Consider the following 26250-nt stretch of genomic DNA (forward strand, 5'->3'; position numbering starts at 1 on the left):
TAAAATAAAGGGTCTCTGCATCTCCCCAAATGGGAAAAAGGAATGGCATGGGCTTTTACAAGCATTTGCTAATACAATTGAATGAAAAACAAGGAATAACAAAAGGAGAGAAAATGCTAGCACCTTGGTATAACAGAGAAGAAAGTTTATTGTAGATAAAAGGGAGAGATAGTCAGAGGCAAGGACGTCTGGGAGAGTCCAGAGTGGACGTGACCAGAGTAGGCTGGGCCATGTGAAAAACAGAGAGGGGTGGGCAGCTGAGGACCAAGACGGCAGCCTGAGCCGAGAGACTGGCCAGGAGAGTGGAGGAAAAAGACCAGGTCACCGAAATAGCTTGATTATGTAGGGAGGGGGAACAGCCAAGTCCCTGGGCTAGAGAAGTTCAGGGTAGGGGGTGATGTATGCCAACCAGGAGGGCCCCGTAGGAAGCAGAAACTTTGCAGCTAACTGTGTAGAAGTGGGGATTCTGACACCCCACCACAACTACAAATACATCAATGCCTCTCCCAGAACTCTGAGCAGCTGTGTGTCCAATTCCAAAGGTCTTAGTTATACTTCTGCGGAAAAACACTTTCAAGGATTTAGACATAAGCTATTGTCAAGAAGAGTAGTGGAGAGCATTATAAAACATTATCCACCACCCAGAACTGCTGTCCGTGGCTGTCACCACGTATATGACTGGGAACTGACTGACACGGCAACTGGCCAGGCCACTCCACGGGCTCAGCTTCCATAGTTTCTTTTATTTAAGGACCAGGGCATCCTACACAGTGACATCATTGTTGCTGCTACATGAGCCATCTGCCACTGAGCGTGGAAGCTAGTCATTCCCGAGTGTACAGAAATACTTGGTTGAACTCCTGAAACTGATTTGCTAGATCAAAAGCTGCTCTGCTGTGGAATGCAATAAACTCCATCTGGCTGAGGTATTTCCAGCAATATTGTTCTTCTGAGGAGTACCAGGGCCCCATTGTTCTTAAAAATGGTCTTCTACCCATAGTGAAATCCCCAGCAGGGCCTTTACCGCCTTACCAAACAGTTGGCATCCTCTTTAGGAAGGAGTCCTTTGGGGGTTGTTTTGTTTATTTTTTTCCTTTATTCTTGTGTTGTGATTTATGCATCTGATAAGCTGGTGTGGGGACAGCTGCACTGTGGCTGCCCACAGTGCTTAACCTCTTTATGGGGTTTTACCAGTGCCTTTATGTTTCCTTGTTAGATGTGATGGCTGTTATGTCCCTAGAAGACATGATTTTCTTAAGGTCAGCAGCTGACACGGAGCTCACTCAAGAAAACCTTCTCCCGGGATCACTACCCTCCCACTCTTTCTGAATGTTTCCTCGTGTGTTTTCCCCACACACCCTCAACCTACATGTAACTGGCAGGTCTCTGGGCTGGCACAGTCTTTCCCTCTGATGCACACACTTCCCTCTCAGCTCTCTGCCACCCTCACACCTCAGTGAGACGTTGCCTCTGGGCCCCTGTGAAGAGAAGCTCAGATCCGTTCCAGGCTCACATCCCATCACGTCTGCCCCACAGGAACTGACCTTGCAAGGTCTCGGGCTTCTCGAGGAGCCATGAATCACCGTTTTATTTTCTTAGGCCACATGTGAGTTAAATTGTTTGATGTAAATCACACTCTCTCAGCTTCGGTTTGCAACAGGAGAGTCACTGGCCGCCACTGGCCAGGCCGCCCTGTCTCCATACACAGTATTGCATTTAGAAACGTCTACGTTTTTGTGACTAGCCTTTCCAGACCCATGTTACCCAGTGTGGAGGGCTGTTTATTTTGGCCGAAGCCCCACTCTACAGTCGTGACTTCCCATGCCAACCCAAGACAGAAACTCATAACTTACCAAAGAAAAGAAAGGCTCAGATGGAGACTGTAACTCCATCTGCCTTCTCTGTTGCCCCAAACCACCCACTCTGTGCCTCAATATTTGCTTCTTTTCTTAAAAAAGAAAGAAAGAAAAGAAAAGAAAAGAAAAATAAGAAGATTAAGAAGATTTTAATTCCACCTTCCTTGAAACCAGGGATGCAGTGCTTGTTTAAAAAAAAAAAAAGAAAAGTAATGTCTTATGAAATTTTCCAGTGCTCGGCATGTTGGAGGAGGGGCTGTCAGGAAAGGCAAGCCAGCAACCTAATGTCTCTCTGCCTTTTATGCTAGCGGTTCACTTGCTACCAATTCAAACTAATTCTTTCTGGCTTGGCTCCCATACCCCAAGTATTCTGAGTAGAAAGAAAGGGGGGATATCGCCACACTGCTGTAGACGTATGACTTCACTCACCCTACCTACGTGGATTCTCAGACTTAGGCACGGGCTCTGGATGTACACAATGGGAATTTATCGAAGGGTTCATCTGGATTCTGATCTAGCAAGAAAAACCTCCTAATTTGAAATAAATCTGTGTTTAATGTATTTCTCTTTTTTCCCTCCCTCACGGCTGCGTGCACAGGGGAGCAACAAAGTAAGTTCTCTGTCCTATCGCCGTCTCTCCTGTGTCCCCAGCCCCTACTCCTGCATGCCCCTTCACACGTGTGGTTCTCTACGTGTCGGGATGGCTACCCTCTGCTGGCCATTACATGGGTTATATAGGACACGCAAGTGTCGGGGCAGTCGTGTGTGGATGGCCACAGTGGCTGCTCTGTTTTGGAAGGGAAATAAGTTTTCAGAATTGGCCATGTCATGTGGAAGGGTTCGCTCAAAAGAAAAAGAGCGACTCGAAGAGCAAAGGAATGGTGAGGATTTGTCACATAAGGGTTCACCAGACTGATAGAACTCAGTGCAGCTGACACGATTCTCAAAACCTGAAACTGGGGCCTTAAAGGGCAGAATGGCAGGCTGTGTTGGCAAAACTCAACTAGATCCAGGCACTGGCTTTGAAGGGGTCTTAAAATGGAGAAGGAGGGTGGGGTCAACATTTGACTTGGCTCCTATCTCCTTGATGAATTCCAGCTGCATGAAAGTGGGAGAGTGGGGGGGGGGAGACCGATCGGTCTGTAGAAATGGCAGCACCCATGCATGCAAGTTGTTTTAATGTTCTTAGTACAATAGGTAGATGAGAAATTGCTGCTTCACGGGGTTGTGAGTTTGGTTACGTTTTCATGGAACTTTCCCAAAAGCTCTGTGCTGCTTCCCATTTGCTTAGAAACGTAAGTGTGATATGGTTGGAGAAAGAAGCTCAGTGTTAGGCAGGCTGATGTTCGTACTGCTATCGGGGGATTTCTTGTTTGGTTTTGTTTTTCCATCATGTAACGGTCGTTCTTCCTACCAGGTGGCCCCCTTGAAATGGGCCTTGGTGGATGCAATGGGAATGGAGAGGAATCTGTGATATAAGAGTTGGCCTGCATGTCTAAAGCAGCTGGAATTCATCAAAATTGCTATTCATACGCCATATGTATAGAATGTAAAACAAATGTGGGGAAATATTTTGCAGTTTAATTTGATGGGATGTGTTATTAGGGAGTAAGTTGACATAGATGGCTGGTACTGAAAAATGTGTCACTTCATAAATTTATCCTCTGCTCTAACTGCCCACAGCCCAGGCAATGCTATTTAATAAAGTTAAAATATCGTCAGACGTGTACAAGATCAGCACTTACATCATTCATAGTACACTTTCAAAGAGAAATTAGAGGCTTCTTCTACAAAGCGAAAGATAGTATTTCTAACTAATACCACGACTCTTAGGGACAAATATTTGCACAAAATGTGAAACTCGTGTTTTAATTCCTATAGTATTTCAGCTCTTGAATTTTAAGTATTTTATCCTGATCATTTGCACCATAGTAGATCTCTGTCTGGAACTTCATGTGTTGTATGTGTTACTTGAAAACAAAACAACCAACCACCCATCTAATGAGTCCCCAATGCCCTGGGTTGGCTGTGGGTACACTAATCGGGGGCCAGCTGCTAACATCTGGAGAGGTGCTTACTCTGCTCACTAGAGGAGCATCCATGATTTGTATCTTTCTCCAGCAGTTCATGGATGGCTTAAGTGTGTATAAAATCACATACATGAACACACTCACAACGGCAAGAGTCACCCGTTTGTCATGTCTAGTTTCAAGGAGCTCTTTTGGATCACAAATGCTGAAGTGGATATCCTTTGCTATTTTTTCAACTCATTAGATAAAGGGAGTGAGAAAATATTAAAAAGTAGGGCAGGAGTGAGGTAGCTCAGCCTGTAAAATGCTTGCCTTCAGGCACCTGAGTTCAGACCTCAGCACCTGTGTAAAAAGTTGGACATGGTGGTATGTTTGTAATTACAGAACTAGGGACATAGAGACAGGCAGCTCCCTGTGGCTCTTTGGCCAGGAGACTATCTTACCTGTTGAGAACTGGCCAATTAGAGACTCTGTCTCAAAAACTAAACTGGGTGGCACCTAAAGAATTACCTCCAAAGTTGTCCTTTGATTTCCCCATGTGTACATATGCATGTACTTATGCTCCCTACACACACATACATACATACATACATACATACACACACATGCACACATACAGTCTGACACACAAGCACACACACACACACACACACACACACCTCAAAAATTGTAAAATGATGTGCACTAAACCTTCTAGAACAGGGCTGAAGCCCCTGCAGGAACTCAGGGCCTCCAAAGTCAACCATGTACAACATGACTATCTGGTATAGTAGTGTGAGGGAGCTGATTGAAAGTAAGGCTGCCAAAAACACAAGTGCTCACTACTTTTATTTGTAACTGAAGGATGGATATTTCAGTGGTGTTGGTCTTTATTATCCCATGCCTTACTTTTTTTAATTGTTTATACTACGCATAAGCAATAGTTTGTGAAAAATACACTAATACTTTTACAATGCGGTCATACTCCTGACCATAGACTCTGGCATGAGAGAGTCTCCTCACATCACAAGCAGCACATCTGTATGCTATTTTCCTGTAGCTTAGAATTTCAGTGTAAATGCAAAACACTCCAACCCAAGCAGGGCTGTCTCCAGAGTATAGATCTGGATTCTTTAGAAGGAGAATGTGAGATTTGTCTTTTCCCCTTCTCATGTTGGAATGGCTGCTCTGAGTTGTCCCTAAGGCAACATACCTGCTACATAGGAGGGCCAGCTGTAAAGTATGGCTCATTTCAGATGTGAGAAGGCTGATTGTTTACCGAGGGCGTGACGTTTTAGTATTCAGGATGTTAACCAGATCCTAAGGAAAGTAAAGTCTTTAATTAACTCTCTTTATGAGCACAATAGAATTATCTCCCTATACAATGTAAGTGTGGCACATACCCACCTCCATGCCCACACCAAATCCCCAAACATGCCTACATAGAATCCCCCACATACCCACACCGAATCCCCCACATGCCCACATTGAACCCAGGGTGTTTGGAACAACCCTGGTGCTCATTTTCTTGGTGACAGATTTGCCTCATCCATCTTTAATTTACCCTTCAGTTTGGGAGCTCACCCTCCATACTGTATCCATAGGTAAAGCACCAGTTCCCAAAAAAGAAACATTATGGGCACATGATAGAAAAACAAAAAAAGTGATACTTATGTTCCTTGTTTTATAGTCATTGTTATTTCTACTGCAAAGGGTAATTTTTCCCTTTGTCAGAAAGTCAGTTACTCTGTGTGAGCAGTACTTTTTTTCCTTTGGAAAATACTCATCTTTGGCATGGTGATATTCTAAGTTGCTAACGGTAGAGTCTCTCTTCCCCTTAGACAAGTTGCTCTTGACCACAGAAGTTCATGTCTCCATTAGGAAGGCCAGAATTCAGGACGTGAGTCAGCTTGGGTTTTATAGACAAACAGCAGGTAGCATGTGAGAAAGGTTAAAAGAGCTTGTTTGGGGTTTGTTCGACTTGTTTGTTGAATACAAGTATCAACCAGAAATACCATCTGCAAACTTGAGGTCTTCAGGTAAAAACTAATCTCCATGCTCAGTCCTAGAGAAAAGACATTTAATTTCCCTATATAATTTAATTTCTTTCTGAAAGGACATTTCTATAGATTTAGTAACCTTTAAATATTATTTCTTTATTGAAAAGTTTGGTTAACTATCTTTGTTAAATTTGGAGAATTCAAGGTAGAAAGCTTTTAAATGTAAAATATAATAAATGGTGAGTGGTTTTTTTAATATTGATATTGATGCAAAATATGGAAATGTAGTAAATTCTAGACCCAATATTAATCCTTCTAAAAGTTTTACATTATAGAAAAATTTATTACCCCTTGAAAGAAAAATATTAACTTTACTTTTATTTAATTTCAATCTTTTTAAATTAAAGGGGTCTTATACTTCCCCAGGAGAAGTATAGGATTGACTACACTTTATTTGAAAAGGAGACACTGAATAATATATTTCAATATCAGAATTATATGTTTGAAGTATCTGGATAGCACTCTAGCACAGTGAAGTGAGGAACTTCCCACATACTAAAGAGCCTTGGTGTGCAAGGAAAGGGAGTCCTAGCCGAGCCCCCAGTGTTTCCATCAGCTCACAATACCTTGTTCAGTGATCCCGGATACTTTCAGCAAGTCTGATAGACTTGGCTAGTTCCTGTCAATGGAGAAGGTAGTCATCCATCAGGCTACCTATTTGGTGAAACTCTGGTTTCTACTGGTCATTCTTCATGATAGACTTTTCCAACTGAATGGCACCAGGATGTATATTGAGGAGCATGGATACTGAAATCAAGCTGGTTCGCTTTACCTTCTTATGAGGGACTTTTAAGTCCTTGCTGTTGTTTCTACCACCAGTGAGAGATCATTGGTAGCCACTGAAATGCCATCCTTGTGAACTAGTCGTGTCTTCTTGACAGTGTGTGTTACATTTATTGGTTGGTTGAAGAAGCCAAGAGGATGGCTGAAAGAACACTCTGAGTTGCTTAGAGAATACCTTTCTCCACTGAGATTTTTATTTTTAAGTAATGTGTATGATTTCCCTAATTTTCTGAGGAGCTTGACAATATATTTTCTTGGGATTTCCAGAGAGCATCCATCTGGTTGAGGACCATTATGCATAAGTCAAGAAGGATAGCATTAAACTTAATGGAAGGAATAAAAGCCCAGTGAACTCTAAGTGTTGCTCCAGTTCCATGTGACTATGAAAACCATCATGAATCAAAATGTGCAATGCCACAAAATGTTTGTTTTTCCTTTGGCAAAATGACATTAGAAGAAAATTATCGAGGCCTAGAGTTTGAGTCCACCAACTTTAATCATAACTAGCTGAACAACATCATCTGCCATCCTCAGAAATGCTGTCCTCCTTTAGATATGGGGTCTTCCACTGGCTTGGCACTCATCACCTCGGCCAGGCTGCTTGGTCAGCAAGCTTCAGGGAACCTTTTGTCTAAGAAAGAAGGTTGTGGGTGATGGGGTGGGCTTCTGAAGGGTCAGAAAGTCGTATCATTATGTTTTCATTTTCTCTGATGTGTTCGAGATAAAAAATGACTTCTCTCTTATGAGTGGGAATTAATGTTTCAGACATCAGGGCTGTTTTGACATGATTTTCTCTCTTTAATATGATTCATGGTAGTTTATAACTGGGATGCTTTAGCCCTTCTCAAGACATTAAAGTATCCCACTTTTCCTAGTAGACACAGGGATTTAACACAGGCCCTGGGTGTGTTAGAGAAACACTGTACCATTGAGACACAGCTCCATCCAAAATACAGTTCTTCAAACCCATTTTCAAAGCATTTTATCATTGGCTATGCTTTTGGAGGTAACACTGTGAAGAGCTTTCTTTTTGAACTAGAAACTAGTCATTTATATTTCTGACTGATTTGCCTTGTGAGGTTATCAAGTTATGCAGGAACCACACAGCACCACAATAGTAGTCAGAGTTTAAAACCTTTCCCACTGTCTTTGCTCATTCTCTGGACAAATAAAAAAAAAAGAAGAGGTACAATTGGGATTATAATTTTGATTCAAAATATCACTCAGTCCCTCATATCTTCTAATTCAGTTGCCTATAGCAATTGCAACCTAAAAATACTAAGTGGAAGATTCTAGAAATAAATAATTTCCCTCTATACAGCAAGATAAAACAGAGTAGCAGTACACTCTTCTGCCTGGTGCATAAGTCACTCCTATATACAATGTATCTACTGAATATATACATAGTGTATTCACACTCCATATGCTGACTTCCCATTAGTTACTTAGTAGCCATCCCAGTTTATCAGATTATCTGACATTGTATTGCAAAGTATGTTCAAGTATCAGAATGTTAATACCCACAATTCAGGTATGCCGAGGAAAAGTTATAAAATGCTTCATTTTCGTGGAAAAAGACTGGTCTGGGGAAACAGCTGAGTTGGTACAATGCTGACCACCAAGCATAAGACCTGAATTTGATTCCCAAAATCCAAAAAGAAAATCCAAGCATGGTTTTGTGTGTTGCCAAGTCCAGTGTTAGGAAGGAGGTCAGAAGGTTCCCAGAAGCTGACCCAGGTGATAAGTTCCAAGCCATGAAAGATCTCATCCAAAAGGAGATCAGTGTTTCTGAGGGTAGCAGCTCATTTTGTCCTCTGGCCTCCACACACAAATGTGTGAGTGTGCCCACATGCGTACATGGGCACAATTAGAGGCTGTGAGGGACCACCACACCTGCACATAACTTTTAGTATGTTATTTTGTTATAGTTGGCCTGCTCTCTCTTTGGTTTGCTGGTGACTCACTGTGTATACTTGATAAAGTTTATCCTGGGTCTATATGCGTTGGAGAATAAGCACGTGCACAGGGTTTCATACTATCCCAAACCCGAGTTCACCGAAATTCCTGAAAAATATCCTTTTTGGAGAAGAGACTTAGAATCTTAAGATTCTAAGATTTATAGATACTGTATATCTAATAACCTGAACACTGGAGACAGCAAGAGTTCTTTTTGCTTTCTTGAAACACAGTTTCTCCATGTAGCTCTGGCAGTCCTGGAACTTACTCTGTAAAACAGGCTGGCCTCACACTCACAGAGATATGCCTTCCTCTGCCTCCAGAGTTCCCGGATTAAAGCTGTGCACCACTCCTGCCTAGCTCACAGAAGGTGTTCCTTAGAAATATAGGTTCAGTTCCAAACCACTGCAATAAACCAGACATCACAATAAGAGGAGTTACGTGAACCTTTTGGCTTCCCAGTACATGCAAAACGTATGTCTACACTAGACTTTAGTCTATTAAGTACGTAATAGCATTCTATGGAATCAGTATATACTGAGGCTTGATGACCATGGTTAAGAGCACTTGATGTTTTATACAGAACCAAGTATCAGTTCACAGAATCCCATTAGGAGCTCACAGCTTCAGTTCCAATGGATCTGATCTCCATGATCACATGCAAGGCACATGGCACATAAAGACATGAGAGAACCCACATGGACATGCACGTACCCACACCTGCACATAACATAAATCCTTTTTAATTAACTAAAATGTTACATTTTTAAACTTTTAAACTTAATTTTAAAACTGCTTTTTGCTAAAAAATAACAACAATCTGAGTTGTTGATGTAATAAAACCAAAGACTTGATCAACACAGGATTGTATCAAACCTTCCATCTTTAAGGTGCTCAAAAAGATGAGCTACAGCTGTCTAGCAGATTTTAAATATAAAAACATATCGTCCTAATTGAGAAAATATACCACACCAAAATGTATCAAAACAGAAATTAGTACTTATTATGACACTATCTGAAGTATGACAGTAATGAAGATCATAGGCAGGAACTACCATGGGATGTAAACATTGTGCTAGAAAGAGAAAAGTCAGCACAAATAGAAGTATTACTTTTCATAAAGGAGAGCAACTGGAAACTAAAGGAAGGGGGAGGGTGAAGAGATGGCTCGGCGGTTAAGAGAGCACTGACTTTTCTTTCAGAGGACCCAGGTTTATTCCCAAATATCCACATTACCGCTCACAGCTCTCCCTAATCCTCTCCTTTGCAGAGGATGTGAGATTCTCTTTTGACCTCTGCAGACACCAGGCATGCATATGTTACACAGACATACATGGATGTAAAGCACTCATCCACATAAATATAAGTCTTCAAAAGAGAGAACAAAACAACTTTGGGAAAGGAAAAAAGTTAATATAAAGCAAAAAATCATACACTTGGAAATAATGAAAGTATAAATAAGAGCTTATATGCATATAGCATAAAATAGAAAAGATAATTAAAAAGGAAAAAAGCAAGTAGTTAACTATTTGTAGCATACATGAGAGTTAAATATCCTGAAAGGATTGTTTCTGTTCAATCCTTTTATTTTAAAATAAAGAGGATGATTTTAATAATAAAACCATACTCACCAGGAAGAAGAAAATTTAGTCAAGTCAAGAGGATGTTCACTTAGGGACAATAATAAAATAAATGACTGCTATGTGTAGGGTTCAAACAAGTTTTTCAACCAAGAATTGTGTGTTTAAATGAACAGATACCAACAATGAATTTCCGGTTTGAATGTACTGGAAGGAATGGTGTGCTGGCTAGCTTTTTGTCAACTTCACACAAGCTACAGTCATTGACTAGAAGGGAGCCTCAGTTGAGAAAAAAACCTCCATAAGATGTGGCTGTCCACAGAACTCATATGCATTTTCTTAATTAGTGATTGATATAGGAAGGCCCAGCCCATTGTGGGTGGGGCTACCCATGGGCTGGTAGTCCTGGGTTCTATAAGAAAGCATGCTGAGCAAGCCAGGGGAAGTACTCCTCCATGACCTCAGATCAGCTCCTGCCTCCAGGGCATTACCATGTTGTGAGTTTCTGCTCCTATCTCCTTCACTGGTAAACTACAGTGTGATGTTTATGCCAGATAAACCCTTTTGTCTCCATCTTATTTTTGTTCATGGTGTTTCATCACAGCAATACTAACCCTAACTAAGACAAATGGTCTTAACATCTGATGAGGAAGCAGGAGTCCTGGTGTCCTTCCTGTGGCAGACCGGATAGTCTGCCTGGAAGCCCAGCTCTGCCTCTCCTAAACATTTAATTTTTTATGAATTATTTTCAATATTTATCCCAAGGAACTTGTCTGAAACTCTTTTGACACATTTTTCACAATTACCAGTGTCTCCTAAAAACACCTCAAAGATAATTAGTTACATAGAATGCTGGGAAGTGAATTAAAATGTATGTATATGTGGAAATGTAGATTTTTTTCACTAGAAATAAGAGAACTAAAGATGAACATCCTGAAGAACATAACTCAAGTTTTGCTTTGAACTCTTTAGATGAATGTGTTTGAGTATAGAAATTTGAGAGGCTATTCCATTAGGGTTAATAGTCTCTGCCCCCCTTCCCCCTTCGTGAGACACACTTTCTCCATCTAGCTCTGGCTGTTCTCGATGTTTACTCGCGTGTCCCATTCTCATTTTCCTATGATAACTGCCTTTTGCACAACTTTTAAAGAAAAAGTTTTTAAAATGCATAAACAAATGTCAATGGGTGTTATTCAAATGGAGGCTGGTGAGGAGAAATAAAAATATTGTTTAAAACCGAATATCCAGGAAGGAAAATACGTAACATAAGGATTGAAGTTCTTAAGAAAATAGACTGTCTGGGGGAAGTGGCAGATGATTGTGGGAAATGAAACAGAAGTCAAGATACCAGCAGAAAAGTGCCTGAGACTGCAGACTTGACATTAGCAGGCAATCCTGCTGATTACAAATATTTTGCAATGATTATGCAGGCTTCCTCCCGTAATCCTGCCTGGGCAGATATGTTATTCTCCATACTGAAGGGCCATGAAAGACCCCTTTGTGAGTCTAAAAGGTTGCATCTTCTCCTAGGCGCTGGGTATCAATAGTGTCATTGTTCCAAATCCCCAGATCCCAGGGTTCAAAGCCTCTCCCCTCCCCATTTCTGGTTCAATCACTCCTCCTTAAATTCCAGACCTTTACCTGTCAGCAGCACCACTGTTCTCGACGGCCTTGCCGTCCTGTTCACGGACTACAGGTAACACATACCATCTGCAGGTTATCAGGAAGCCATTTTATGAGTGCATATCTGTAGGTGAGTTCTTGTAGGACTGGCGAAAGAACCGTAATTTGTTCAAACTGTGAACTCTGACCTCAGTTCATGCTGCTGTCATACTACAAGTGCCCGTTTCATATGAGAGAAATCTGATCTTTTTTTTTTACATATGTGTGCAATTGTGTATGTGCCATGTGCACTTTCACAAGCGGGCACAAGGGAGGAGGCCAGAGGTCAGTATTAGATGTCTCCCTCAATCTATCTTCAGCTTACTTTTGAGACAGGGCCTCTCAATGAACCTGAAGTTTTCTGCTGGGTTAGGCTGGCTGGCTAGCAAGCTCCTGGGTTCTACCTGTTTCCATAGAAACAGTTGCTCGGATGCCCAGGCTGTAATGGTTTCAAATGGGTGCTGTGGATCTGAACTCAAGTTTTTTCTTGCTTGCAAAGCAAGCAATTTAACTACTGAGCCACCTCCTCACTCCACCCTTTGTTTGGTTATTTTGTCTTGGAAAGTATGACAATAACCATCCAAAATTTCCAACTTGAGTGGACATACTTGCATGAGGATTTAGGAGTCCAGGTCTATGAACATTATAAGGAACCGCCTTTACCAACACGTTTTATGAACATGTGTTTTCTGTTAAATAAGAGGAAAAAGCAATTTTTGTAAATTTGGATAACTTTTATGTGCTTCCACTAAAAGCCTACTTCAAAATTAGTATTCCATGAAAAGAGGAAAAAACATTACAATTTTTGTTTTGCTTTTGAGTATCAGAGCACACTATAAAAATAGAAGCAAGAAGGTGCAGCTAACATCTGATTCTTTATCAAGAAAACTTGTTCTAATGCTCCAGTCTTTCCCCATTGTTTTTCACTGTCCAGGAGGCTTAGTAACCCAACTCATGAATCACCAGACAGATACCTTATTCTTACTAAGATGCCAATTTCTTATTTGAATGTCTTTACTGTAGGCCTGGACAGTTGAGATGGGGCTTTATGATAAAGCCATCCACATTGACTTGCTCAACCAGCGGTCAACTTTTCAAGCAAAGCAGTAAAGCCTTTATGTTTGAACTTCCTTCAAATGTAACAGAATTCCTGAAATATGCTCTAGCAGCCAAGCTTACAAAGGCCACTAATACTTTTACATTTCTAATTCACACGACGTACCAAGAGGATTATGATTCTGATGGGCCACAGAAGGGAAACAATTATAAAACTCATACCATTATAGATTTATAAGCCACAAGTGGTCAGCACAGATCTATAAAAAGGTAGCTGTGGTCCAAGGATTGGTCATTAATAAAGACAGTGTTACAACTGCCTACCAAGTAGGAAGGCCTCCCACACAGCAAAAAGGCACTGTTTATAACTGTAGGACCAAACAGGGAGTAGTGAGTCTTAAGATTTAGATCAAAACAGGATTTTCTACACTGGTAGTCACCGTGTTGCTCCATGAACTGATAATATTTCTGAGCTAGCTTGCCTATTGTATGTCTTCCTAACTGTCCTTCACACTCCATGAGCACAAGTCTTAGCCCCTATAGTTCTTTTGACTTATTATATAACTAGAACTTGGTATATAATAAAGATATTTGTAAAACAATCAATTAATGTAATGGAAAAATTTAGTTGGGAACCATGAGTCTGTGCATAGACCAAGGATAATGATTTATGGTGGCATGAGGGAGAGAAGCCAGGGGAAGGGACAGAAAGAAGAAGTAGGAAGGCTGAGGTAGGACAAGAAGACATTTGCCTGCTCAACATAATTGACTTACTCGAAATTATTCCCACCAGTTGTCTGATGCATGTAGATTGTCCTGAAGCTGTTCGTGTTTTAATACTAGTTCCACTTTCCCAAGAAGGGCTGCCTAGTCACATACTCAGGACTTCATCAGAACCTGCCCATTTTAATTAGTAAAATAAAGGCAAGAGCTGGTGATTGGGCAGGGTAAGAGAAGTGGAGAGAGATAAAGGGTCAGAGGTCAGAAGACAGGAGAGGGCTGGGGAGAGAGTTCCAAATTGGAGGTTAAGAAAGATGAATTGGATCCAGGTGGACTTAACCGGCATTAGGTAGATATGAACATTTAAGGATTTTATAGGTCTAATGTCTCATATAGAAGGTCAGTTTGTATCTTTGTCTATTTTATGTAATCTTATTGAGCAGAAGGTTTGTGGATTAAGAGTTTGATATATAAACTTGTGTGAAAAACTATCAGGCTTAGAATTGTGTGTGTGTTGAGATTTGGGGTAAAGAAACACGCTGGCTGAAATGGAAGCAATAGGGCAGGTGGAATTAACCACCAGGGAAGAGAGTCAGGCAGATAGAGTGAGACCATGGTAGCAGCTCCGTACTAGAAGCAGGCCCACAGAGGGAGACTGAGGGGCCTATAAAGAGATAAGCCTTATTTATTTTTTTAGTATTTACTGCAACAGATGCACATGAAGTTTTGTGTTTCTACAATATTAATAGCACACCATTTTTCATGGCTAGATATTATACAATGTAAATTACTAGGCTTTTGTTCAGTTGTTTTCAGGACATGGAACTTAAGTCTGATTGCACTTTATTCTTAGTTCAGTCAGTAAAGAGAGAATAAAGAGAGAAAGAGAGAGAGAGAGAGAGAGAGAGAGAGAGAGAGAGAGAGAGTATGCGTGCACACACATATGTGTGTTTTATTTCAATCTAATTAACACATTCAAATTTAACATGTACATCTTGGTGCATAACTCATCTACATTTCTGATTATTTTCCTAGGATTATATAGAAGTTGAAAGTATCAAAATGAATAGTAATTATGGGGCTTTTATAATTACATATTATATATAGAGAATATATATATATATATATATATATATATATATATATATATATATATATATATATATGATTCATGTAGTATTAAAGGGTTTGGTTTATATCAGCAAATCTCTTTTCTTAGAGCCATAACTTACTCTCCTTAGGTCTTACCTAATAATGGGCTATATTGACTCATTTCCATAAATCTTCTTATTTAATATTTGCCCTTTAATCCAAAATGTCTTTCTCCAAAATGAAAAATGTCTCTGATGTTCAGCTTGCCTCCTTCTACTGCAAACATGCTGTGGTGGTTTAAATGAAAATGGCCCCCATAGGTTCATATCTAATGGCACTACTAGGAGGTGTGGCCTTATTGGAGTAGGTGTGGCTTTATTGGAAGTGTGTCACTGGGGTGGGCTTTGGTATTTCAAATGCTCAAACCAGGCCCAGTGTCTCCCTCTCTCTGCGTGCTGATGAAGAACTCTTAGCTACTTTCTTGCACCATGTCTGCCTGCATACAGCCCTGATCCCCGCCACGGCTATAATAAACCAGTCAAATGTTTTCTAACAGTCACCACGGCCATGGTTTCTCTTCAACAACAGGACACTGATCAAGACCTGCTCAAGTCTTGTGAACACATACAGGAGTGCAGGGTTTAAGCAGAAAATCTGAAGTCAGACCTTAGCTCTACCCCTGAGTGACTCAGTGACTTTGTGTGACTCATGCTGAGTCCCTTTTTGTGGGGGGAGGGAGGGTTTGCTTGCTAGCTTCTATGTCTTTGAAGCTCTCCGAAAGCTTCCTACATGGTTTTGGACCATAAAGTTATTATGGCTCCCATTGCATCCCCATTCTCCAAATATTTTCTGTTTTCAGATGCACTTGTAGGCTCATAATGGCCACCAACTGAACTTGGCTCTCCCATCCAGGATGCCTCATGCTCTGGCTTCTGTAACTCGGTCCTCCCTTGGCACAGTGTTCAAATACTCGACTATTGACCCATCCCCAGCCCTGATGGCAAGAAGTCAAATCTCTAGAAACTACACCAAGCTAAATGCAGTATCACACACACACTTGTGTGTGTGTGTGTATGTGTGTGCATGAGTGTGTGTGTGATCCCAGTATAGCCCTACCAGAATACAAGAGGCAGAGAAAGAATGTTGGTCATGTATAAAACCAAACGAGTTGGTGAGAAAGGTGAGAACCAACACCCACAGATTTCTTCTGACCTACATAGATAACATCATGACACACATGTGTCCATACTTATATATGAACAGCCATACACAGATACACAAATAAAAACCAAAAAAGGTGTATTCTAATTCTCTTACTACTTGTGCCAGCTATTTTTTGACAACTTGGCACAAAGTAGAGTAACCTGGAAAGAGGAAGACTGAACTAGTGAGTCACTTTCATCAGACTAGACTATGGGCATATATGTGGACTATCATTATTATTATTATTGTTATTGTAGCTGTTCATTTTCAATGTGTGAATGTCCAGCCCACTATGGGTAGTGCCACATAAGACAGGTAGTCCTAGGTTGTATATAAAAGCAAGCTGAGCATGTAATGGAGAACAAGCCAGTAAGCAATTTTTTCCCGTGGTTCCTGCCTCTGTTTCTCTTGAGTCCCTATCTGGACTTCCCTCAACAATGGACTATGCTATGGACATGCCAAATAAATCCTTTCCTCTACAAGTTGCTCTTGGTCAGAAAATCAAACTATGACATTACTAAGTACTAACAGCAGCCAGAAAATAGGGTAGAAAAGCTAATGAACTGCCTTCTGCTCCACAGAAGAAGGTTTTGAGACCATTTAGGCCCCAACCTTGTTTTGTTTGACTACTCCTAGTAAATGACCTGATGATAAGAACCAGGTCAAGTCCAACTAACCAGGAAGTTCAGCGTTTGAATTTCGTCCCCCCATGAGTGACTGCCAGCTGTGAGCAGCAGCAGATCTTCATGCTGGTAGCCCAGTAGCCTGTGACTGGGCTCTGTTCACAGTTGGGACACTGACAGTGGAGAGCCGTTTAGTTTTCTCATTAAAGATGACAGTTGGCAGTCCCGGGCTGGGAGAACGGTCTAGTGAAGTCTAGTACATTTTCTCATGGCATGGGATCAGAGCATCGTCGGCCCACCGGGTCTGTCCCTGCAGCCCGTACCAACTCACCCTTTCTGTATATTTGTTTTCTCAGAGAAGCCATTACCATAACTCTTTGTGCTTTTTGTGCTAAGCCAAACTCTGAGAATATCCATGGAGTTTTTCAAATGAGCCTCAGTGTATAAAAAGTCAATACTTGGTTATGGTTTTAAGTATGAAATAAGCTGTATCTGTGTAAAAAAGCAGAATGTTTGTCTACACAGATAGTCTTGGTTTCCTTTTATCCAACATATGAATTTTATGGTGATTTGATGGAATAATATTAACCTGTTTAAGAAAGTTTCCTCCCATTTTTCTCATGTGTAATCTCCATACTTTCTTTCTGGCCAAGGGGAGCCATGCTGTTTATTGTCTTTATTTTACTAATAAAAAATAAATTTTAACTCATTTTGAAGGAGAGTCAAGGGGAAGCTCTGGTTGTGGAATAGTTGCTGGTGGTTGGTGTATTGTTATTCCTTTCCAAAGTGTTCCTCTGTCACCTTTGGAATCATGTCAGAGTCTATGTCTACGTGAGCTGCCAGCTTGGCTTCTGAAGGCATTGCACCTTTGAATTTGCTGTCCTGGGGAAAGGGGACTTAATGAGAAGGCTCTTCTTTAATTTTTTATCTAAACCACCTTGTCTATTTCTACCTATTTCTCTTTGCCAGTCTGCTAGGACATTTATGTCAGCATATATTGCTTTAGGAAATTCATGTCTGCTGACACCAGCATCCAAGAATCAGTCATCTGCCTACAACTCAATGGTATGATGCCCTAAAAGACTATCTACTCCATCAGAGTGGGACCTTTTGATTTAAATGTTGCCATTCTGTGATTAGAGACCAAAGCCCTCAGACATTCATCAAATGTTAGGTTTGTTCAGCCATACTATGGGTCAATATACTCCTGAACTTTCCCCCAATCAGAGGATCCAAAAATGCTTTCTAGGTACTCTTAGGTAACCTCCCAATCTCTGCAAGGTGAATATGGAAGTCTGGAAACTAGTCTTTCCTCCTGCATCATTTCTGCCTGTTCTGTTTGATATCATTTATTGCTTAGCTAACATCATCAGTTCGGGTAGACAAACTTTTATTGAATGCCTACTGTACGTAAGACTGCAGAGATTACTAAGCTGGCCATTTTTGTTCTTTAGGGGCTACCAATAAACTTAGAAAAATAAGGTGTATTTGGGTTTTCAAGGCTCGTGAAGGAGAAATGCCTGGTGCTCAGTGGGATGGGACAGATATACCAGTGAATGAAACCTGGTTTATTGAAACAGGAATCATGTTTCAGTGTATGGTACATGGAGTATTGGTGGCACATATTACCAAGTCAACAAAGACACTGCAGCTCATTCAGTGCCAAGAAGAACCCAGGAGAGGTCAGAGTTCATTCAGCAACTGCATGAAGAAGAAGCTTAGTAGGAGCCAAGATACTTGTATTAGTCTAAAAGAGATATGGTAAAGCCGCAAACCAAGGCGCATTTGTACATGCCCCCCTTCCCATCTTCTGAATTAAATGCTTCCTGAGAATTGATTTAAGGTAGGAGCAGATGCTGACTCACACATCTGTGTAGCGCTCCCCCAGTCACCTTCCAGTTTCATGTCCTACAACTTCAATTACCCAAGTCAACCATGGTCAGAAAATTTACATGGAAAGAAATCTAAAAAATTTTATAAATAATTTTATTATACTATATTGTTGAAATTCTTTTTATTATAGGTTACTGTTAACCTCTAGCTGTTGAGTTATAAATTAATCTGTTATAGTGTGTATGTGTTAGGGAAAGATCTCATAAACAAAATCTGGTACTACCTGTGGTTTCAAATATCCACAGAAAGTCTTGGAACACATCCTTTAAGAACTATATTTTCCTTGTTGGTTGACAGCTTCTCCTCACATGGGAAAGACTTTGTGGCCTCTGGTGTTTGTTCCTATCTCCCTGATTGGTCCCCCTGCCCAAATTCTGCTGGGCTGTTCTGCTGAGCTCACCTTGGCCATTTGTGCTGATAATAGCCACTGACAAAAATAGAGTATTGTACACATAGCTTCCTGTCACTATAATGAAATACCCAAGGCAACTGATGATTAAAGAAAAGAGGTTACAACTTAGCTCACAGTTTATAGGTTCAAATACAAGACTTAAGCTTCTTGTTTCGACCTCTGATTGGGTCAACAGAAAATAATGATGAGAACATGTCAGAGAGAATATTCATATAATGAGGGAAGGGAAGAAGGGAGGGATGGATGGACAGATGGACAGATGGACAGATGGATGGACAAAATGAAAATAAACAGAGGCCCAAAGAGTGGAAAAAGGAATCCCTACCACGGCCCTTCCCCCAGAGCCTTAGGACCTCCCAGTAGACCCTGTTTCTTTTTTTTCTGATTTTTGCCTTATTTTATTATATGTTTAAAGAAAAAATTAGCATAAAAATTTCTTGTCCTTTCAAAGGCTTGAAGGCTTGACTATGAGGTATTATAAATATTTAGAAAAATTTTCTAGTACGTGCTTAAATAATTTTCTAATAAATGCTACCCCCTACACACACACATACCAAAGAAATACCCTAAAACCTTAAGGTACATAAAGAGGAGGAATATTGAACAGCATACAAAACATCTTTCACATCATTCTCTTTCGGGCCAGAGAGTTGGCTCAGGAAACCAACAAACAAAACACTTGCTACAGAATACTTCTGACAATTTCAATCCTTGGAAACCATAAAAAGATGCAGAAAGGAAACTGGTGTCACCATCTGACCTTTGCACATTCACAGTGCACAGTGGCCCAGGTCGCATTTGCATATCCTATACACAGATGCATATTAACATGAGTATCCATAAACATATAATGATAGGTGAAATTTATTTGATTTTATTTTAAATTATAGTCTGAGGATACCCAGAGACCTTGTCTCTTAAAGGTCCACAGAACCTCTGGTCCCAGGACCATTGGCCATGATGCATAAACTTTTGGAGGACAGTTATCCATATAAGAGCAAGAATGCACTGTCGATCTACAGTCACATGAGAAAAAGTGGGAATATATTACCCATTTTTCATTAATTCTGTGATGGATTCCTCTTCGCTAAACAGCTACAAGGAAACATTTCTATCGTTTGAAATGCTCATGTGTAGCCAGACGGTGATTTGGAGAGTAAAATGTGCTTGCTACGAAGGCTAAGGACTTGACCTTGATTTCAGCATCCACATAATGAAAGGAGAGAACTGACTCCTGACTCCTGAAAGTAGTCCTCTGACCTTTACGTGCTGTGCATACTCACACACACACACTCACTCACACACACACACACACTCACTCACACACACACACTCACTCACACACACACACACACACACACGCACACACATGCATACACATGCAATTGCACACACACACACATGCATACACATGCAATCACACACACACATGCATTCATGTGCAATCACACACACAAATAATTTGAAATAAGCATGTCTGTTAGAGAAATGTGTTGCATCTTATTTTATCTCTCACTGCTTAGTAACCTAGAAGGCAATGCTTCCAACAGAAGTCAGATCCTTTATTTCCTATTAAATCTCTTCTGTTTTATTTCGATCTCAGTTTTTTCAGGAGGAGAGGATATCTAAACGTGGGTAATTCTTAAAGAAGTCTATAAATACATTTTATCCATTAAGAGAGAAATAACTCTAGCCCTCAATGGCAATAAAGTAATAAACTTAGTTTAAAGTGGTCAGTTTTTTATCACAGATCTATCCTGCCTACCACAAGGGAGTGCAGCCAGTAATCTGGGCAGCCTTTGGAGCCACATACAGATGCAGACTTTCACCTCTGGGACTACTAATTAAACCATACATTTAATTAACATAAAGTCATCTAAAGGCATGCTGGTTAGACTCCCAGTGCCTGAACAAAGCATTCTAGCCAGGGCTGGGGAAGAGGGAAGCCTGGCTACTCCTCTTTCTTTAATCAGCCAGAGAAGACTTTTATTATGCTCAGCCTTTTTTTCCTCATCGTACGATGTCCGCTGTTCTTAGAGACCAAAAAACAACAGCATTCCAAAAGCTTTTGTTAATTAAAAAAAGCAGAGCTGAGCCCGTTACAGATTATGGCAGTGTGGCCCTGCCTTTTAAAAGCCTGGGCTCCAGATCGCCTTTAAAGCACATGATTTACACCATATCCCAGTAAACCGATGCAGGCGGAGACTTGTTCACTCTTGTGTGTCCTGTGGAACACACTAAGAGCTGTTAGTTCTCCTGGGGACAGGGCAGGGAAATTAACTCCAGCCAGCATTGCTTCTAATATGTGGCTTTGACTTTCAGAGCAATGGAGTGCAGTCAGAATCACAGAAACAACGGACTGAGAAATTCTCCAACGCCCTAACAGGGAGCAGGCTTCTTTTCATATTCCTTCCAAGACTTTCTTCCACATGCAAGTCCAAGACACAAAATCTGCAAAAAAGTAGTGAGGAAGCCACAGTAGTTCTTACTGCTTGGGGATTTTCCAGAGAGAACAGTTGTGTCCACACCCCCCACACACACACACACAGAGAGAGAGAGTTTGATTATGTGATGTAAACAGCAGAGAGAAACTGACAATACTGTCTCCATTTTATTGTACATTCTATTCACTGAGTTTCCTTGAAGAAAGCTTAAGAATTCTTGCCCTGTAAGTTGCTGTGTGTGGGTGTGTGTATGTTTCTGTATGTGTCTGTTTGTGTGTGTGTGTATGTATGTGAGTGTGTGTGCATATGTGTGTAAGTGTGGTAGGGTGCATGTGTGTGTATGTGTTCAAATGAATATGTGTATGTGTGAGTGAGTGTGTGTGTGCGTGTGTGTGTATGCATGTGTGTGTGTGCAAGTGTTTGTGTTTAAATATAAACTTTCCTGCACCTGGTCAGTTTGGAACACAAGCATCTCATCCTCTCTTCTCTTCAAGCTTCTTCGCCTTCGTCTGTCAATGAGCACATCTGAGGCCAAATCAAGCAGCCCGGGTGCAGCCAACTTCTTTCCACTCGAGCTTAAGAAAGTCTGTCCAGACAAGACTCAAAGAACTCCACCCTCCGGATGTGACCTACATAATTACATTTTCATTGCCCTGACAAAATATATCTTCTTGGTTTAATTTCTGTTGGAATTAAGGGAAGGGAATTGTATGCTTTTTTTGGGGGGGGGGGCCAAGAATCAGTGGTGGTCAATTCTTAGGGCAAGGTCCTTTTTACCACTAGTCATGGTAGGGAAGGTGCTCTCTGCCTGTGTTTTACTGAACAGGAGGCACAAAGGTGGTCCTCTGGAATAACCAGGCATGGTAATTTAAATACTCACACCTTGACACATGTCTCAATTCAGATATTAATTACAGTTTTCCTTCCATGAAAAAGGCCCTATAATTGCAGTCATGCATTCTGAGGTAGCAGTGTTGCTTTAGACAGCAATTCTGAACCCACACTCCCAGTGGCTATAAGAAGCCTGCCGCTGCCAACTGAGTGGTCTAGAGTCCTCGCTAATTACCAGCTTCCCCAGCATTTGATTCCGAGCCCAACTGATGGCGCCAGACGCTGAACCACAGGCAGATCTGTAGGCCCTGGATTTGCCAAATGGAATCTATGCAATTTGTTTTCTTTCTTTTTTTTTTTTTATGATGAGTCTCAGCTCAGACTGACTAGACTAGAATTGCTTCAAAATACTAATGGCTGAAGGTTTCAATAAAGTAAAATTATCATGAGAAGTCAATACATGTGTGTGTACGTGCTGCATGCGTGTGTGTAAATCGGTGTCAGATGTCTTCCTTGGTCACTCTCCACCTTATCATGCAGCGGCTCTCACTGAATCTGAACTTCTTAAATTCTCTCAGGCAACGTGGCCAGCAAGCTCTGGGAACTGTCCTGTCTCCACTTCCCATTTCTAGGATTGCAGGCAGGCACCAGTGTGCTCACCATTTGTAAATGGGTTTTAGAGGTGGAATTTAGGCCAGCACGCTGTGCAAGACTTTACTGAGTGAGTCACACTGTCCTTCGCCCCCCCACCCCGGATATGCTAAGCTGTGAAGTACAGATTCACTTATACACACAGACATTAATCAAGATATAGGACATACAGCTGAGTAGCCAAAGAAATCAAGAGTAAGTTTTCAATGGGGACGGATAAGGCTCTTCTTTGAAACAGAATGGCAGAGCAGGTGCCCCTGTAAGTTGCCACACATAATTAAAATATTAAATAAAATATCCTTCCATAATGACAGCTAGAAAGACTCCCAAAAAATAGGAATAAATTTTAGGATACCTACAGTGTTGGTTAATGCAGTATGGGAGTTAAGAACCTCATAGACTGGGCCTGGTGGCAATGGTAAAAATCTCAACACTTGTGAAGTGCAGGTGGGAGGGCCAGGAGTTCAAGGCCAGCCCCAGCTACATGCCAAGTTGGAGGCCAGTCTGGTAGCTGTAGGACACACCAGAAGAGGCACCAGATCCCATTACAGATGGTTGTGAGCCACCATGTGGTTGCTAGGATTTGAACTCAGGACCTCTGAAAGAGCAGTCAGTGCTCTTAACCGCTGAGCCATTAATTCAATCTGGGTCTGTGGCACTTTCAGAAGAACCAGCAGAAGTCATAGGTCCACCTAGACCTCTTCTCTCTTAGTTTTCTAAAGAAAAGTACCTCAAAGAGAACAAAGTAAGAAGAAGAATAAGCAAACCACCTGAGAATATGAGAAACAGTGGTCTGTGAGATCAGCCCTCTAAAGATGGTAGAGATGTTTAATTAAAATTAAAACATTTAATATCGAGAAATAAAGAAGCATAACAGCAAAATCAGTGTAGAACAAGCAGACGTGGAAAACTCTAACTTCCATAAACAACTCTTGGTCACAGAAGTGGAAAAGCACATCCAGAGACCAAGTGAAGTCACTAAAGAATTACTTGGCTCAGCCGGTAAAGGACTTAACGCCAAAGCCAGGAGACCTGAGTTCGATTCCTGGAACACACACAGAGAAGACATTGATGCCATAAAGTTGTCTTCTGACTTCCATGTGTGCACTATAACACACACACACACACACACACACACACACCACACACAAACACACACAGTGAGAAGGGTGAGCAGGGAACAGTAATACATTTTAAAATTTATTTTTAAAATTAGTAAATTAGAAAGCTGTGGTAAGATGAATTAACTGACCCAGGAAGCACCAACCAGAATAAAACACAGGAAGAGATACTGTGATGTCACAAGCCGACTGAGAGCTCACACATTTTTAGTCAGAACTGAGAGGAGAGAGAACGTAGAAGACAGTGCTCAGAGAAAAGCAAGGATAGGTTTTCTAGAGGGTTGTCAACAGTGAAAGCCTAGCAACAGCAGTCTAATTCACCCTGATGGAGTAAATAAATTATATGCCTATGCATGTTAGAGTTTTATACAGTATTCTAAATGAGTGCACTTCAGTATATCCAATAGTACTTTGAATTATCAAGATAAGTGACCCCAGTACATTCAATAATGTGAGTGTAAAAATATAGCATATCTTTCTTATTAAATTAAATATTCAAATACCTATAAATACACTAAAATTATTCAGAAAATCAAGGAATGATTGGTCCCACGGATGGTTATAGCAAGTAAGAGTGACAGGGAAGCTAGTTCCCGGATGGTGCCGTGTGAGGAGGTCTGGTTATTTTGAAAAGTTCTAGTGTTATTTTGAATAATAAAGTTACATGTACTGAACAAGTTATGAAGTTAACCAATTAAAATATTAACAAATAGAAAGACCCATTTCTCTCCAAGTGATGATAATGTAGTGCACACTAAAGATTTTGGCTATTTTTACAAATACACAGAAGTACACCAAAAAGGAGTTACAAGGGGGAAAAAAAGAGAGATACAACACTTTCTCTAAATCCTCCAATTGAACCATGAAACTCAGCAAACTGCAGACAGAGTCAGCATCCTCCCCTTATCCTCAGCATCCTCCCCTTATCCTCAGCATCCTCCCCTTATCCTCAGCATTCTCCCCTTATCCTCAGCATCCTCCCCTTATCCTCAGCATCCTCCCCTTATCCTCAGCATCCTCCCCTTATCCTCAGTATCCTCCCCTTATCCTCAGCATTCTCCACTTATCCTCAGCATCCTCCTAGGCACAGTACGATGAACACAAAGAGTACCAAAGAAAAGAAAGAGTAAAAGAATCCAGGAAAATAGGGCACTTAAAATATCAGTCACTTTTCTGTTACTGTGATAAAATACTGTGACCAAAATCAACTTAAACTCTCATGACTGTGAGTCCATAATGACAGGGACAGCAGGCAACAAAGAGGCTTGCTGGCAGGAGTGGGGGACTGAAATGTCGCATCTCAACCACACACAGAAAACAGAGGATGCACACTGGAAGTGGGGCTAGTCTTCACGCCCTCAGATCCAGACTCCAGTGCTGTATTTCCTTCAGCAAGGCTCCTCATCCTAACCGATCCAAAAGTCCCAGAACAGCGCCCCCAGAAGGAGACAAACTGTTGAAACACATGAGCCTGTAAGCCTATGGGAGATGGTCTAGCACCATTTACAGGGGACCGCAGCAAAGCGGATGATCTTTCGAACTCTATGGAATTATTTAGTACATAGATAGAGCCGATACCAAGATCCATGTTTTGTCTTCTTTTTATGTCTGTGTTCTCAGTTCTACCAAAGTTTTATCATATGTCCAGGTACAGGGTCATTTGTGCACAGGAGTTAATGTGGGTCTGAAAAATGGGCAAATTTGAAAATCTGGAAGGAAAGTTAACCACCATCTGCTTGACATATGAAAAATATGCCCAAATACATTTAGGTTCAGAAGAAAGGAGGCAAATTACATTTTGGTGATTTCTCAATGTAGGCCAGGATTTGTGCCGGCACTTCTAAAACTTTCTTCTACCGCCAGTGTTTATTGGTTGGAGGTCTTAGTTTGCATCTTATGGTTCCAGAGACAAGGCTGAAGGATTAGATCAGTCGCCTGGTCTTATAGAGCAGGTAAGAGGTAAGCTCAAATTCTAGAGGAGTGCAGCTAGGACCACCACACCTCCTATATTCCCAGCAGCAAGGTCAACAAGTGAATGATGTAACTGAAGTGGGGAGTCATCTGTGCACACACACTTTGTGGGTAAGCTTGACACTTGATGGCAGGGGATCCAAGGAACATGCGGGCAGATCCATGCAGGGCCTCTTTCCTGGAGGGTGGGTATCTTACCAATTCATCTACCACTACCTCCCCTACAGTTCATTTAAAGAATACTATTTTTTAACTTTAAGCCTGTACCACAGACCTAAGAGACAAATTACTACCTCCAGCAAAGTCTCAGTTTCACCCCGTGCAAAC

The 26250-nt window shown here is 41.1% G+C and overlaps 1 protein-coding gene across 6 annotated transcripts in view; it reads left to right on the forward strand.

Annotated features, from left to right (window-relative positions):
- The window catches only part of DNM3 (dynamin 3), a gene marked incomplete at its 3' end in the record, with an annotated part of 461945 nt that overhangs the window by 371544 nt on the left and 64151 nt on the right, over positions 1 to 26250 (forward strand). For 3 of the 6 annotated variants that reach the window (XM_080942242.1, XM_080942240.1, XM_080942241.1), the window contains one exon: positions 2455 to 2466. The exons of the other annotated variants lie outside the window; for them this stretch is intronic. In XM_080942242.1, coding sequence (XP_080798368.1) covers positions 2455 to 2466 — 12 coding nt within the window. The remainder of the gene's footprint in view (positions 1 to 2454; positions 2467 to 26250) is intronic. 6 annotated transcript variants of the gene reach the window in all.

The sequence above is a fragment of the Micromys minutus genome (genome assembly GCF_963924665.1).
Source record: "Micromys minutus genome assembly, chromosome: 1".
Classification (NCBI taxonomy): domain Eukaryota; kingdom Metazoa; phylum Chordata; class Mammalia; order Rodentia; family Muridae; genus Micromys; species Micromys minutus.